This window comes from Limulus polyphemus, unplaced genomic scaffold (genome assembly GCF_000517525.1).
Source record: "Limulus polyphemus unplaced genomic scaffold, Limulus_polyphemus-2.1.2 Scaffold619, whole genome shotgun sequence".
Taxonomy (NCBI): Eukaryota; Metazoa; Arthropoda; class Merostomata; order Xiphosura; family Limulidae; genus Limulus; species Limulus polyphemus.
This window is the reverse complement of record NW_013666229.1, coordinates 447,105-464,132: the sequence shown is the minus strand read 5'-3', so window position 1 is coordinate 464,132 and position 17,028 is coordinate 447,105. Positions and strand designations below refer to the sequence as shown.

Below are 17,028 nucleotides of genomic sequence, written 5' to 3'. Positions count from 1 at the left end.
CTTCATTACCCATTTAAGCCGTCTCCAGCCATTATTAGTCTCAAAGTGGGTTCCTCGTCATCGAATATCTCATAATTGTTATTAGTTATAATATTTTATTCAAAGTTACATTTAGTGGTTTGGTATTGTATGATTGAATAACAATTGCACTGAGATTAGGCTAGATATGCTTAATTCTCAGTTGTGCTAACCTAGTGAGACAAGTATTCGTTATAATATGAAAATCTGTTCATTTTAAAATCACTTGTAATGACCTTGTGTTTGTGCGATATTTTTTTCTCCTTAAAATGCCGTTCTTTGGTTCAAAAAGCCGAACAAAGCCTTTGTGGCGGAGAGTATTGCTGACTGGCTGCATTCTTTCTGGTCAGTACTTCAAAATTAAGGAAACCTATACCTGAATCCTAAAATTCTGTTGCACCTGATTACTTGAAACAGGTGTGCTTAAATTGTTTCACCTTATCGTTTGGTACAGGTGTGCTTAAAACTGTTGCCCCTTATCGTTTAGTACAGGTGTGCTTAAAACTGTTGCACCTTATCGTTTAGTACAGGTGTGCTTAAAACTGTTGCACCTTATCGTTTAGTACAGGTGTGCTTAAAACTGTTGCACCTTATCGTTTAGTACAGGTGTGCTTAAAACTGTTGCACCTTATCGTTTAGTACAGGTGTGCTTAAAACTGTTGCACCTTATCGTTTAGTACAGGTTTAATTAAATTATTGCTCAGATTGAAAATTTCAATTCCGTATCCAACTCTTTCATTAAAATGCTGTCTTTTCGAATGAATATGATATAACGTTTCTTATTATTAACCCTGATGAAATCATAGAGATAATGTGAACTTGCAGGACTAAACAACTTAAAAATTGAATATAGTGTGTGAGTAAGTGACACAATCGACATTCTAGGTCACCTCTACTACTGTAAGTAAACAAAGGAAAGAGGTCATCTTAGACGTAGTTTATCTTTGCCAGTAAAAGGTTGAAATTCAGTTCAGGAAATATTTTTATTTTAATTAGAGCGCCAAGTAAATACCATTCAGGCTGTAAGAATAAATTACGAATGAACTTATAAATATATATGTATCGGACTGTCAATAATTTCAGTAATCGACCATTTTATGAGGATTTTCATTGTGTCTGAGAGTTATCAAAGAAAACGTTTGAGGATGTTAATCTGAGTGGCATTAAAAGTCTTCATAGATTTATTAAAGAAAAAGGTTACTACGATTTTGGAAAAAATAATCTCATCGAACTATAAAAATTAAATCCAAGCATACATTGAAGCTGTTATAGCTTTTCAATTTCCTTTTTTATCATTTGTGTAGGTTTTTTTAATCCTCAATATTTCATCTTTAAGAAAGAATCCTCTCTCCGCGAGAGTGGCATTTGTGACACGAGTTTTGTGGTCTGACACGCTATTTACAGTAAGAAAAGATCTACTAATTTCACCTTAGAATGTTTGTCTCTTTCATTCTATGACCGCTTAATGTTCATAGGAAGAATGTGAAATTAAATCGGGATAAAACTGTGGGCTAACAGGAGATAACATTGTGAGCTAAATAGAAGATGACGACTCAGATATCAGTTATGACTTGTACCATAAAAATTACTTGTAGACAGAGAAAAACTTAAACCACTGTTTCGTGAGGCTGGTGATCTGAGAACCCCATCACTATGTAACTTTGTAGCAAAATAACATGACACAAATAGATGAGAACGATCAGACTGGGCTAGTTGTGTTTTGTGAACAAATAATTTACCTCCAGCGTACGAGACTAACACGAATATTCATAAACATATATCTTAGTGTAACATTTTTCAAGTTTTCATTAAGACGATTTTTTAGAATTATGCAAAATTTAATATACATGTTTGAGTTATACATTATATGAAGGAGCCAGGAATAACAACAATAATTCAAAGAGCAGAATCAAGCAGTTTTCAGTGACCTTAAATAGAAAAGCTTTAGTGGCCTCTAGAGAGGGATTGCCTGTTAGAGCAGAGAACAATGGGTTCCAGAGAACTAAGATAAACACCTACTTGTATCAGATATTCATCAGATGTCAGTCTTTTAGCACATGGTAGTAGCTATGGCCTGAAGCCAGTTCTTCTATAATCGTACTATTGTCTCTGCGACAAGGGAAGTATTATCAAAATTGCGGATGTTATAATAGATACAACATTGCAAGTATTTTTTAGAAGGGAAGGGATTTTAGAGTATCAAGAGATTTTTTTTATAGTTCATAATTATTGTTTTAATGTATAAACGTAATAATACGTTGTGGTTGTCTTTAATTAATTAGCTGTGCATAATGAACCTAAAATCCGCGTTCCCAATTTTTCTAAATCTTAGAAGTTTTCTTTAATCTGTAAATTGAATCTAAAACACACTTTATCAGTTTCTTTTTTCGAAGTTTTACACATTTGCCTGTCATTACATACTGAATTTAAAACACAATATACTTTATCAGTTGTTTCTAAATTTTGCATACTTGCTTCATAGAACTGAAATGATAAATTATGTTTTTAAAATTACAAGTTCTAAACTTGCTATCACTTAAGTTTATTAGGCAGTAAAAGAATATTTTTTAATATTACAAGTTTTAAACTTTTCAGTACTTAAGTTTATTAGGTCTTAGAGGTATGTAAATGTGGGATTTTTTTCTATAGTACTTTTTTCTTCACTTTATAAAGATAGTCATTTTCTTTTCACTCACAATCATTAATGTTAGGGAATGAAAGCTTAGGAATTTTAAATATTTATAATCATTATAACTAATTTAACTTCCTATTATAAAAATTCACATTGCCTTGAATACAGCCATTAGAACATGAATCTAAATAATGATGAACAGCAAAGATATTAGAAAAAAAGCCTTCTTAATTATGGTTACATACTGACAATTGAATATACATTCAAACGTCAAGTCATTTACCCACCTCTCTGTGTGTATAATTAAATCTCTTAAATCTTTTTTCTTTGATTTTTAAAGATCTGTTTGTGAAATAAATTTATGCTTATTTAAAACTAATATTTATTAATTTACTCTAAAATGATATTTACGTAATATATATATATTGTAGGATGATGTTCGTTGTTTTTTTGTTAAGCACAAAATTACACAATGGACTATCTGTACCCTGCACACCGCAAGTATTAAAATTCCAATGTTAGCGTTATAAGTAATCCCCAAAATGTGAAAAATGAATTAGGCAAATTAGGAATAAAAATTTGGATTTTCATTTAAAAAATGCCGGTGGTTCAGCAGTAGGCTAGCTGCTTATCATGCTAAAATTCGGGATTTGATTTCCACAGTAGGCACAGTTCAAATAGTCAATAATGCAGCATTGTGCTTAACAACAAACAAACAAATCACAAACACAAAAATTGTTTACGTTTATTATAGATTTTCTAACATTCTATATGTATGCAGCGAATGAATACAATAATAAAAAAATCAAATATTACTAGGGTTAGGTTTTGCTAATAATTTCTCTATGCTTCATGTTAAGAGAAAATTGCGGCAAATACGAATATTATAAATGTTCAAGAACTAATACTCTCTTTCAAAAACTAATTTACATATTCAAATATGGAGAAAATAGTAGTCGGAATGCAAAATGTGTTATGTTTATTTTTAAGAATTAGATTGCTTTATAGGTTTATCATGGTACATATTTAGTGTGATATATAAATAACCAAATATTATTATCTTGAATATATGTAAATGAAGAAGATTGTGGGTTGGAAGCTTTTTTTCTTCATTAACAACTTATGTACATGCAGATTTTTTTCTTGAAGTTCATGTGTTCGTATTTTTTATAATACAATAATATATTTCATAATAAATCATTCACATATTTCTCCCCATGTTTTATATTAATATCACGAATATCGTATAACCATTTCTCCATTTATCGCTGTCTATCAATGTATTAATTTTCTCTATTAAAATTGAATGCCTTTCATGAAATCTTTTGATGCTGTCAGGGATCTAATGTAGAGTTGTGTTTAGTTATAAATGATTTAGGTCTGTATTATAGAGTAGTCGATAATTATTCATAGTATTTTGATGTCTTGAGGACTGAGTTTTCGTTTGTTGTGCTTGGTATGAGTCAAACCTTTATATGTTTTCAGGATCATACTAAAATAGTCGATAGTTATTCTTTTCTATGCCAAATCTTTGATGTCTTCAAGGCTGTATTATGGAGTAGTTGTTAGTTATAGTTGTTCTGGGTCAAACCTTCTGTAGTCTTCAGAACGGTACTACAAAGTAGTTATTAGTTATGCTTTGTCTTGTTCAATACACTTGATTATGCTTTGTTCATGCAAAATATTTTGATATATTCAGAGCCGTTACTTTTTCTAGGTCGGGGTCAAACCTCTTAACGTCCTCAGAACTGTTTTGCAGAGTAGTCGTTAGTTATGAATGGACTGGGTCAAACTGTTCTATGTCTTTGGAGTGTACTACAGAGTAGTCGTTATTTATGCTAAGTCTTCAGGACTGTACTACAAAGCAAGTATAATTCCGTAGTCATCAGTTACGCTTACTCTGGATCAAGCTTATCGAACAGCAGTGGTTAGTTATATTTAGTCTGGGTCAAATCGTTTGATGTTTTCAGGACAAACTACAGGTTAGTCGTTAGTTATGCTTGGTTTTGGATCAAACCTTCGAACGTCTTGAAGACTTTACTACGGAATAGTCGTTAGTTATGCTTTGTCTATGTCAAACCCTTAGGACTGTAATAAATATTGTCCTTAATTATGCTTGGTCTGTGTCAAACATTTGGATGTCTTCAGGATTGTACTACAGAGTATATGTTTGTTACACTTGGTCCAGGTCAAACACACATATATGTATTCAGGACAGTATTACAGAGTAGTCGTTAGTTATGCTTGGTCTGTGTCAAACATTTGGATGTCTTCAGGACTGTACTACAGAGTAGATGTTTGTTACACTTGGTCCAGGTCAAACACACATATATGTATTCAGGACAGTATTACAGAGTAGTCGTTAGTTATGCTATGTAGTTTACTACATATTAAGTTCAACTTGTATATAAGCTGGGCACAACATTTTGATGACTTAAGGAGTGGTGCAATAAAGTATTAATTATTATTTTTTACTTGTCCAGATCTTTTGATTTCTTCAGCAAATGTACTATACAGTAGTCGTTAGTAATACTTGGTCTGAGAAAACCTTCTGCTTTCTTCAGAAATTTTAATTCACCGTAGCCAATAGTTAGGATTGGATTGGGCCAATGTTTCTTGTGTTTTCAGGACAGTATCACAGAGTAAGTGCTAGTTGTACCTGAAATAAACAAAATATATTTTTGTCTTCGGGACTTTATTACAATGTGGACCCTTGTTATACTTGGATTGGGTGATAACTCTTTCATTGTGTTGATTAATGTATATTACAGACTACACTTTATTTAAACATAGACTGTGGCAAATCTTATGATATCTTCAGGATTATATTACTGAGCAGTTGTTATTTTTGCTTCGACCGAATCAAACTCTATGATATTTTGAGAACTGTATTATAGAGTTAGTGCTACGTATGCCTAGGCTGCACCAAATCTGTTAATGTCTTAAAGATTATATTACTGATTAGATTCTAGTTATACATAATCTAGTACAATTATTCCGATGGTTTCGGAACTTTTAGTATAGATTAGTCGTTAGTTATATTTGCATTGGGCCAAACTATTTGATGTCTTCAGGAATCCATACACAAAATAGCTGTTTGCTATTCTTGTACTGGGCCTAAGCTTTTGTTGTGTTTAGGTATCCATCCACACAATAGCTGTTTGTTATTCTTGTATTGGGCCAAACCTTTTGATGTCTTCAGGAATCCATACACAAAATAGCTGTTTGTTATTCTTGTATTGGGCCAAACCTTTTGATGTCTTCAGGAATCCATACACAAAATAGCTGTTTGTTATTCTTGTATTGGGCTTCAGGAATCCATCCACACAATAGCTGTTTATTATTCTTGTGCTGGGCCTAAGCTTTTGTTGTGTTTAGGTATCCATCCACACAATAGCTGTTTATTATTCTTGTACTGGGCCTAAGCTTTTGTTGTGTTTAGGTATCCATCCACACAATAGTTGTTTATTATTCTTGTACTGGGCCTAAGCTTTTGTTGTGTTTAGGTATCCATCCACACAATAGTTGTTTATTATTCTTGTACTGGGCCTAAGCTTTTGTTGTGTTTAGGTATCCATCCACACAATGGCTGTTTGTTATTCTTGCATTGGACCTAAGCTTTTGTTGTGTTTAGGAATGTGTTAGGCAGTAGTCGTTATTTAGTCTTGGCCAAAGCCAAACCTGCACAGAACTAAACCTTTTCATGTCTTCATGACTGCATTATAGTGTAGTTGCTAGTTTTGCTTGGACTGGGGGAACCTTTTTGCACCTATGGAACTGTGTCATAGAGCAGGTGCTAGTTATACCTAGGCTGGACCAAAGAATTTGTTGCTTCTTAGGCTTGAACCGCAGAGTAGTTGTGAGTTATATCTCGACAGGGCCTACGTCTTCAAGACTGCATTGTAAACATGTGATAGTTATAACAGTACTGAGCCAAATTTGTGATGTCTTCAAGTTATTTCTGGATTGGACCAAACACTTTGGGTGTTTTCAGGGCTGTATTACAAAGTACATGCTAATTATACTTCGACTGCACCAAACCTTTCGATGTCTTCAAATCTATGTTACAAAGTAGTCATTATCTATGCCTTGCCTATGCCAAGCTTTTCATGTCTTCAGAACTTGTACTACAGAGTAGTTTATAGTTATAGTTGGATTGAATAAAACCTTCTTTTGTCTTCATTGATGTCTTATAAACCTTAATATCAGTTTCATAGATGATTCAACTTCATTAATTTTGGATTTAACCGCTTAATTAACAAAGTTTCTTTAGTATAAATATTGTTTGCATTGTTGCGTTTGGCTGTATTGTTTAAATGTACATTTTTTATTTTTATATTGCAACTACGCATGTCATGTTTTTTTTACACTCAACAAGTTGTCACTGAGTAATTTTCATGTTCCTGCACCATAGTTTCTGAACATCAAGTGGTAGATTCTATATATCTAGCATCACAACTGGAACAAGTAAATTCATAAACAATGTTAAATATTTTTTTCTTTTGTAGAAATTTTGTTTAAATAAAGAAAATCAATCTCCTATCAGACTTAAAATTAATATTCAAGTCTATTTGAGGAGAGACTCTGCAAAAAAATTATGAAATTATTTTGTTATGAAAAAAACATGTTTTCCAGTGATAAGCAGTACCATTGGCATCGATCATTTTGGCATGTTTATGATTTGGTGTTTTGATATATGAATTCTTAAATATATTGTTATAACTTTTTTAATTTATAAAAAGGAAAATTATTTTTAATAATCGTTTTATATTCTTCACTTCTTTACGAAAATATTCGTAAGTACTTATGATTTGATAAGCTATGAATATCTGAGAAATTAAATTAAATTCCATCGCGAGCTCTATATTATTAGGTCCACTGTTCAGTTATTTACAGATCTGATTTATATAAACCATTTCTTATAGGTAAAAAAGTATCATCAACCTATTTTCGATAATATACAGATTTGAATTTTTTCGGAAACACCTTGAACCGTTGTTTTTCAGGGTAGTACAAAAGTGCGTTAGTTAACGCTGGAGATAAGCGTTGAAATCACATCATTTAATCGCAGATTTCACAATGAAAAAAGAAAATGTGACCCCTTGGTGAAAAAATGCAATAGTTGTTGAAAAAATGACTTCCGAAATCTCATTATATTTTCATTTTCATAATTACATTTTTCACCAGCTGTAATGTTTTCTTTAAAAGGAAGTTCATATCTACACGGATTCGATGTTCATATTAGCACAGTATACGTTTCCAATGTTAATATCCTACAATTTACTGGAAAACATAAAACTACCTTTTATACTATATTCGTTCTAAGTAAGTTGATCCAAAAATTCACTAAAAACCTGCTAATTCATGATTACAAGTTCCTATATTTGGCGCCATGTGTCTAACTAGACATACTGTGATTTTCTTTGGACCACCATATGACATACTACGATGGCATCCAGAAGGTTTTATTTTAATATAGTCATCTTTTATCAATAGGATATCGTTTTTCAGTTTTAATAGAAACCTTTTTTCTATGCATTTGGTAGGATCTTTATTGAGTTATTCGAAAATAGTATTGCAATTCAAAACATCTTCGACTTTTAGAAGGTAATCAGATATATTCAAGATGACAATACCATTTTCTTTATCAGGTTTCGTTAACACAGTATTATCATTTTTACTTAATTTTCTAATAGCATCCAACTTCTCTCTAATAATATTATAATATTTATAATTATAGTAATTTAAAGTCAACAAGCTTATACTACTAATCTAAGCTCTAACATTATCATCCGATTCATTAATAAGGTGCCAGATCTATTGCTTAGAAACCTGCTTAAATAATTATTAAAAGGTAACAAGTAATTATTAAATTCAAGTTTACCAGATGGTAAGACATACTTCAAACCTCGTTGCAACTCTTTCTTTTTAAATGCACTTAACTTACTTCGTCTAGATCATTAATATAACTGTTTATGTTTTTCCTTTCTCAGTTGGTTTGATTTATTCAACTTTTTTTGTCTGTATTTAAACAAAACAGCTATAATGTTTACAGATCTGATTAGATAAGTGCAAATAATCACATTTACTAACTTTCTATTTAAAAATCAAATACGTTGCTCCAAACTGACGTCTGATGGAATTGCAAGCCCTATTTTTCTGTTTAATTTCAAAATTAGTAACTGTTTTTTACAATTTTAAAATTGACTGGTATAAATAAAATGCGTAACAGAAATTTTAAAAATAAAGTTCGGAGAACCCTTAAATTTTACCCAAACTTCATTGCTTCTTAGTTGAGATATCAAAATTTCATTTATACTTTTATCAACAGTAATCACAGGTATGTTTTGGAAATCAAAAGTTGATAATTAGTTTGACTGCAAGAAAAATTATAATCTGCATTATATATAATCATTTACATCATAGTCACATAAAACTTAAATATCAAATGGTGCATATTCAAATAAAACACATTATGTTTGAAACTTTCTTCTCCTCACCGTTCATTACATACATATAACCTAACTACACTCTACAACTCCTATTTAAAACATCACAACTTACATCATCATGATTAAAACCTTATGTATTAAAATATACAACTCAAATATAATACCTCTTCCTTGTTACAATACATACTATAACTTGGAAAGTAATGAAACTAAGATAAGAAAAATTTTGCAATTTCTTGAGCTTTCCGGTAAAACAACAACCACAAAAACAAAAACACATACACACACCTTTGACTTCAATATAAGAAAACACTATAAATGGATACATCACAGTTTAATAATAATATCATGGACAATCCAGCTTCATTAATCTGGGGTTTTAGACGCTTAATTAACATTGTTTCTATGATAATATGGCTGCTTTCGTTGTTACTTTTGGCCCTAATCTTGAAGTGTGCATTCCTTACTTCTACGTTGATATTATGCAATACATGTTCTTTTACATTCGATTTGAGTCACTGAGTAAGTTTACATGTTCCTACATTTTGGTTTCTGGCCATCTAACTGTAGATCAAACTAGAACAAGTAAATTCATAAAACCACGTTAGATGTACTTTTGTGCAGAAATATTATCGTTAAATTTAGAAAAACAAATTTAATCTTCTTTCAGGTTTGAAAAAACACTCGTCTGTATTTGAAGAAAGACTATATGATAAAGTTATGTAATTGTCTTAAGAAAGACCTTCTAGATGCCATTCTGATATATTGCATGGTAGTCCAAATATCCATAAAGAAGATTGTCCATTTAGCCAATTATGTCAGATATAATAACGTATAATCATGAATCAGTCCTATTATGTCAGATATAATAACGTATAATCATGAATCAGTAGATTTGGGATTAGTTTACTCATAAGGAATATAATATGATATATAGTTTTATGTTTTCCAGTAAAGTGCAAGATCTAAATGCCAGAGGAAACGTATACTTTCCTGTTTTGAATACTGAATTATTATATTATATACATATATATATGAACATTCTTTAGAAGAAAACGTTACAACAGGTGAAAAGTTTAATTTATGAAATTGAAAATATGATGATATTTCTGAAGTCAAGTTTTCAAAAGCTATTGGAATTTGCTACAATGAGTCATATTTTCTTTTTGATAGTGGCGTCTACGACAAAACTGATAGAATTGCGATGAGATTCAGATTACCTCATCGTTAGCTAATCTATTTATGCGCTACTATGAAAAAAAAAGATTGTTGGAATGTCCGAAGAGTTTCACTTGTATAGTAAGGAAGGATGCCACTTTTGTCATCTTTAACGAAGTGGTAAATCAGTTCTAAGAATATATGTACAGTAGTAACAATAATATAAAGCTTACAATGGAACATCAAGAAAAAAATACTTACTTGAATGTTTTATTCCATAAGAAGAGATTATTAGACGGTGAAGTTTCTTCATTGAAAAAAAACAAACTTTTCCATGTCTACATTTTAATTGTGCTTGTTTTATCCTAAATAAGTACACAGATAATCACGTGAAATATTAGACAATTGAGCTTACAAACTCATAAATATTTATAAACATTTTCATAATAAAGTAAAACATATAAAATGCTTCTTGGCAAAATGACTTTCCTATTTATACGATACAAAATATCATAAGATTATACAGGGTGTCCAACAATTTCGGAAACGCTTTTGAAAAATCATACCGGTAAAACGGTTTAACATAGACAAAGATGGTGCATTGCATGTGCCAAAATAATGTATAATGTACTTTTTATATTTTTTACAGCACCGATAAATGTAATTAACATGTTATTCCAACAGAATGGTGCCTCTTAAGACTCAGGTCTTTGCGTCAGCATTTTGCGTGTAACTCATAGTGCACATATTGAACTATCCTGTAAAAACAAACAAACAAAACTTACAAAAAAAATCTAATGTCTGATGTTAGGATCTACTGCTAGATGGCTAGAAAAAAGTGTAGGAACATGTAAACCTAATCATAGACATCAAATCGACTATAAAAACATGGCATACTTAGTTGTAACGTAGAAGTAAAGAAAACTCAATTCAAGACTATAGTCAAAAGTAAAAACGAAAGAAGTCGTCGTATTAAAAAAAAATGTTATTTAAGCACCTAAAACCCAAGTTTAATGATTCGTCTTTGATACTAATATTAAACTGTGATGTATCTGTTTATATTGCTTTCGACTGTACTAAAGAGAATTTATTAATTATGTTTGCCAAACCTTATAATGTATTTAGGACTATGTAACAGAGTAGGTGCCTGGACTAGGCCAATCTTTTTGATTTCTTCAGGACTGTATTACAGAGTTATAAAATATTATGCTTAGGGTGGGTCAAACCTTCTATTGTCTTCCAGGCTGTATTTATGCCAGGGCTGAATCAAGCCTTTTGTTGTCTTCAGGGCTGTATTACAGTGGGTAATTATGTAAAGCTTGTTTTCCATAACAGGAGAATGTCCTTAATTTACGTATTGTTACCCAAAATATTCATCCAAGTCTGTATGAATCATATTTGAATTATTCTCAAAGTCAACAACTTGAATTTTTACAGAAATGTTAATCTCTGTCGTGCATAAACCATATATGTTTGTTCCGACAATTATCATCAAGTGCTTTCATAATAGTTAAAGAGTAATAGGAAGTTTGTTATCTCAGTCATTTATTTTGTTCATTGTTGTACACATCTGATAATCTGTCATTCGTCTTGAAATGCAAATAAATGTTCACTGCCCATATTTGATATACAGTCAAAATGTTTGCATACTGTTCTTTCTATATTGACGTTACTGTCTACATGCATGGAGTAGTTATTGAGTAATTGCCCGAAAAGTAACATAGAAGGTAGCACATGATCGGACAAACATGTGTACGAGTTGTTATTTTGGGCTGTATAAGTTGTTTTGAACATGTTTTCGTCAAAACACACATGCACACCTATTTTGTATAAAAGGGTGTGCTTTTGGTATAATCATTTTAGAAACAGATCAAAACTTTGTTCCGACAATTTCTCTGTACTTGGTGTATAGTCATGCCTCATAAAATGTCAGAAGTTATAAGGCGTCAAATTGTTCGACTGTTCAGAAATTGTATGAAGCAAACGGACCTTGCCAGAACAGTAGGGTACTCCCAGTATACTGTATCCCGAATCCTGAAACATCATCGGATTACAGGAAACCGTATTCCCGGAAAGTAGACGCCGAAAAGCTACTGCTCGAAATTACCGTGTTTTGACATCACGTTAACACGTCAAGGTCAACAGAAGCCTTGCAGCACCTTACGACAGGAATGGCACGAACACATTCATTCCAGGCTATCCAGAAGAACAATGAATAGGAGACTGACCAAACAAGGTTATTTTGCAAGAAGGGCTATCTGCAAACCAATATTAACCAAAATTCACCGCCGTCACTGTGTTATGTGGGTAAGACAACATGCCAACTTACAGTAAAGACTCTGGCGACATGTCATCTTTTCAGATGAGTTTTATTTTCGGTTTGTTAAAGCTGATGGTAGGATTCGTGTTTGTCGTTTCCCTGGTGAATAGATGTGGGAAGAGTGGCTTTCCAAGAGGAGGTAGTGCAGTACATGTTTGGACAGTTATTCATCATGGTGGAAAAACTGCTCTTTACATCCTTCAGAGGAACGTCAATGGCGCCCGTAAAGGTATAAAATGAAGACGATTTTTCCGCCATATGCTAGGACAAGGTTTGGCAATAACCTTGTGTTCCAGAATGGCAATGCCATTCCCACAGTGCACGTATTATACAGAATTATCTCGATCATCAGGAAGTTACAACATTGTCATGGCCAGCAAAGTTTCTAGATTGTAGTCCCATTGGGAACTGTTGGGCAGAACTGAGACGGAAAATTGCTAATCGCCACCACAAACCAGCTACAGTAGCTGAGTTGCAGCGTCTTCTAGTGGCAAGCTAGGATGAAATCACGGTGGATTACATCAATAACCTTATTAACAGCATGCCACGTCGCCTTGAAAAGGTTATTAGAGTACAAGGACGACTAACCAAGTATTGAATGTTTAATATGTACTGATATAAGGTTACAGACACTATTTATAATAATCTGATATTATATTTTGTCATTATATACGTTTCTGTGAGGTTTTGTTGTAATAGGTGAAATGCTGAGTTCCACATCATTCTACAGGTGTCTGATAAAATTGTTTGCTGTTCTAATAAATCATTCATGATGCTTATAGAACATGTCTCATTATACAAATTACATATGTAGATGTTTATTGCATTTCTCAGTTAGACAGCACTAAGTGTATTTGTATTCCATCTTATTTGTTACAAAATATGCAAACATTTTGGTCAAGTCTGTAGTGGTCTCACACGATCTTGTCTCAGTTGCTATTTTGAAATGAACCTCAAATTTTATAGTGCACCAAATTGTTCTTGAACTTTGGTTGGATTTCAAAAAGGCGTTTGAATATATCACTCATGTGAAGTTCAACGTAAGCAGTAATCATTTGACAAATACAGACTGTTTTCATTTTTATCCCTTCTGTTTTATGTTAAAAATCTAGAATATACTTATGCAACTTAGTAAAAGCTACTTTATTTGTATAATTAAGACGAATCAGATGAATATTATCACACATAGGCTAGTTCATAGATTACAACTAGACCTGAAGTCTGAGTGATGCTCTTCTCTTCATTTATCTTGTAAGCCTCGTCACACGTAGTTCTGATATTATATCCACCCATAAGAGCCCGAAAGTTAGTCCTTTTGCACATTTGCATCGCAAAAAATTGCGGTTTGAGTGTTAAAAGTTCATTTGCGTCCAACACACCTGTTCTGTAATTGTTGCATGATCGGTTGCATTTATTTGTTTCAGTTAAATATGGGTAGTATTTTTATAATATGTCATCAGTTGTATTGCTTAGTGACGATGGGGAAGATTTATCTAGTTATTAACAAATGTGTTTTTCCGTTACTCAAAAGAAATGAAAACCTTCATGTTATGCACACTGTAGGATGATCTTGATATATTACTAGGTTCATGTACTAGCATCTAGAGAAATATACAACTTTCTTAGTTCTATATTTTCCTATTTCGTTTTTTGTTAAGTGTGTGCAGCATTTTTTGTCAAAATTTCTGAAAATCTTACAATAGTAATATAACTTTTTGTGAGCTTAGTCCTCAAACTTTCCATCTAATTTCGCATTGAAGTGTACGAGAGGTGGCAATTCCATAATGTAAAAGTACGAGATTTAAATATGAAAATTTTGGAATTAGTTTTTCAATAAGTACAAACATTTACTTCCAATGCGTCTTATGACTTTTAGTAAAACATATTTCTTGCCACAAAACAACCCTTATATATCTTAGTACTGTAGATAATATAATAATTACACAAGACTGCTTTGAATATTTTCAGACTAGAAAAATAACTTTTGCCTATATTAAGTTGGTAAATGATGGCGTTGAATATAAACGTTTAGATAAGAAACTGTTTGTTTTTGTATTTCTTTTACTTAACTACATTAATTGTTTAGTAGTTTTATGTGTCGTATACTTATTTTATTTTCTGAGTTTTTATTGTTTCGTATTTTTTAATTTTGTTTTTTTGTTCTTTGTTAAATGATTTATTGTACTTACGGATGGTTAAAAATAACTCATTTAGAGTTATGTGACATGAAACATAATTTATTCAGTAATATTTATTTTTTCTATTTAAAGACGTTTTTAGTTCGGATATTTGTATTAATTTTATTCTATTGCTGCTAATGTGCTTAAAATTTTCCGAAACAAAACAATTTCACTAGAGTTATTTATTATTATGTTACAGTATATTGTTGTACACATCACAAACCCAGAACACTTTTAAATCCATAATGCGCACAAAGCCCGCCACACCATGATGGCGCCACAGCTTTGATATTTTTATGGTGTTTAGCTGCAACTTCTTAGCCTGCCTTGGGGCCATGGCATGGCACTGAATTGGTCTGAGAAAATTGGTTTCAAAATTTTAAATTTTTATACAAAAAAACTATTTCCAATGTGTCTCCTTTTTTTTAGAAAGAAAAAGCATAACGTATTAATTTAAATGACCCTGTGTCTTAATTTTGATTTGCTAAATTAACTGTGAATGGTGTGGTAGGCCAAGCCATTCTAGAGCTTAAAACGAGGAATAAAAGTGTCCTGAAGAGGTACTCCTCACTGACCATGTTTTCTCGTCTCCTCTGTGCTTTTGCAGATCTTTGGTTCCAAGGCAGACTTGCAGCTACACACTCAGATTCATATGCGTGAAGCCAAACCCTACAAGTGTTCCCAATGCTCCAAGGCCTTTGCCAACTCTTCCTACCTGTCACAGCATACGCGAATCCACCTGGGGATCAAGCCATACCGCTGTGAGATCTGTCAGCGGAAATTCACCCAACTGTCTCACCTGCAGCAGCACATTCGGACCCACACCGGGGACAAGCCGTACAAGTGTCGTCATCCAGGCTGCAACAAGGCTTTCAGCCAGCTCTCCAATCTCCAGTCCCATTCCCGCTGTCACCAGACTAATAAACCCTACAAGTGTAATAGCTGCTACAAGTGTTTCACCGACGAGACCAGCCTTCTGGAACACATTCCTAAACACAAGGAATCCAAACATCTAAAGATTCATATTTGTCAATATTGCGGTAAGTCCTACACCCAAGAAAGCTACTTAGCCAAGCATATGCAGAAACACGCCGACCGCATTGAAAAAAAAACACATTTGTCACTTGCGAACAGTCCACAGCCAACAACAGTCAATCCTTTAGGCCGGGTACATATGGAAAACTTCTGGTCCAAGAACTTCCCGCCTAATCACGATAACAACTCCTCATCTATGATCACTAACCACTCGGTCTACCCTCATGTTTCCGAAACATGTCTTCAGTCAACCCCAAATAACCATCCCCGTCTCCATACTGGATCGAGGGAGTTTGACCACCACCCAATGATGGTTAGAGCAGCTTCTGGAAACACCCATTCCTCCAATATTAATGTTCAAAGTCATCCTGAATTTGCCCATAGTGGTCAAGTAGGATCATCACAGGTGAATTATGATGGTGGACCCCTTTCAATATCCGCTACCAAGACCACTTCTGCTTTTTCCCCGATACAGTCTGGAATGTTGCCCATCTCTTCTGGAGCCCAAATACCAATGGTTGGATCTTCTCGATCTTACTTTCCCTATGAACCCATCAACTTTCCTAAAACTGGATCTCAAGCTGGCTCTGTAGAGGCGAAGTCAAGCCACAACAGTTTCCCTAACCAGCTAATTGCTTTAAATCAGATCAGGAACTATGCTTCCATGCCTTCTATGACTGGAGGAGACCACCCAATCACCCTGAAAGAGAAGCACCAGCAGTAACTAGTTTTATAAAGCTGTTTGATGAACTTGCCGATTAAGCCAATTCTAAAAAAAGACCAATGACATACTAGTTAAACAATAGATAATACCATAAATGTTTGGAAATTAACTCTTCATGAGTTTTAAATGACTGGGAAAAGTAAATTAGAGAATTGATGACTGTGCAAAGGACGAACAAAATGTTATGTCTGGATAGTATTATAGTTTTGCGTTTTGTAGTTCGGCGGTACTTTTCAAAGTTCTGAAGTTGTAAAATGAAAATATAACTCGAACTGTCAAAAGTATAACTACTTACATCTCATTATATTAAGTAGCTTCAAGTCGGAAAGCAATTAAAAGTTCATGTTTTTTCTCTTAATCTTGGTCATCAACAAGATACAATAATGTGTATTTCACTGCGAAGTAATATGCAATCGTTCTGCTCAACACAATTTCAGAACTTCTCCTTCTATCTTGAAGTGAATCTCTTTGTTAGCTACACAAATATTTTGGTTTAAATGAAAAACATA

General features: G+C 32.9%; 1 protein-coding gene across 3 annotated transcripts in view; it reads left to right on the top strand.

Moving 5' to 3' along the window:
* Positions 1-17,028, top strand: part of LOC106459506 (zinc finger protein rotund-like) — a 168,318-nt gene that overhangs the window by 11,775 nt on the left and 139,515 nt on the right. The window contains exon 3 of one of the 3 annotated variants that reach the window (XM_013919132.2): positions 15,368-16,856. The exons of the other annotated variants lie outside the window; for them this stretch is intronic. Coding sequence (XP_013774586.2) covers positions 15,368-16,519 — 1,152 coding nt within the window. The 3' untranslated portion in view covers positions 16,520-16,856. Of the gene's footprint in view, positions 1-15,367; positions 16,857-17,028 lie in introns of those variants that run through there. 3 annotated transcript variants of the gene reach the window in all.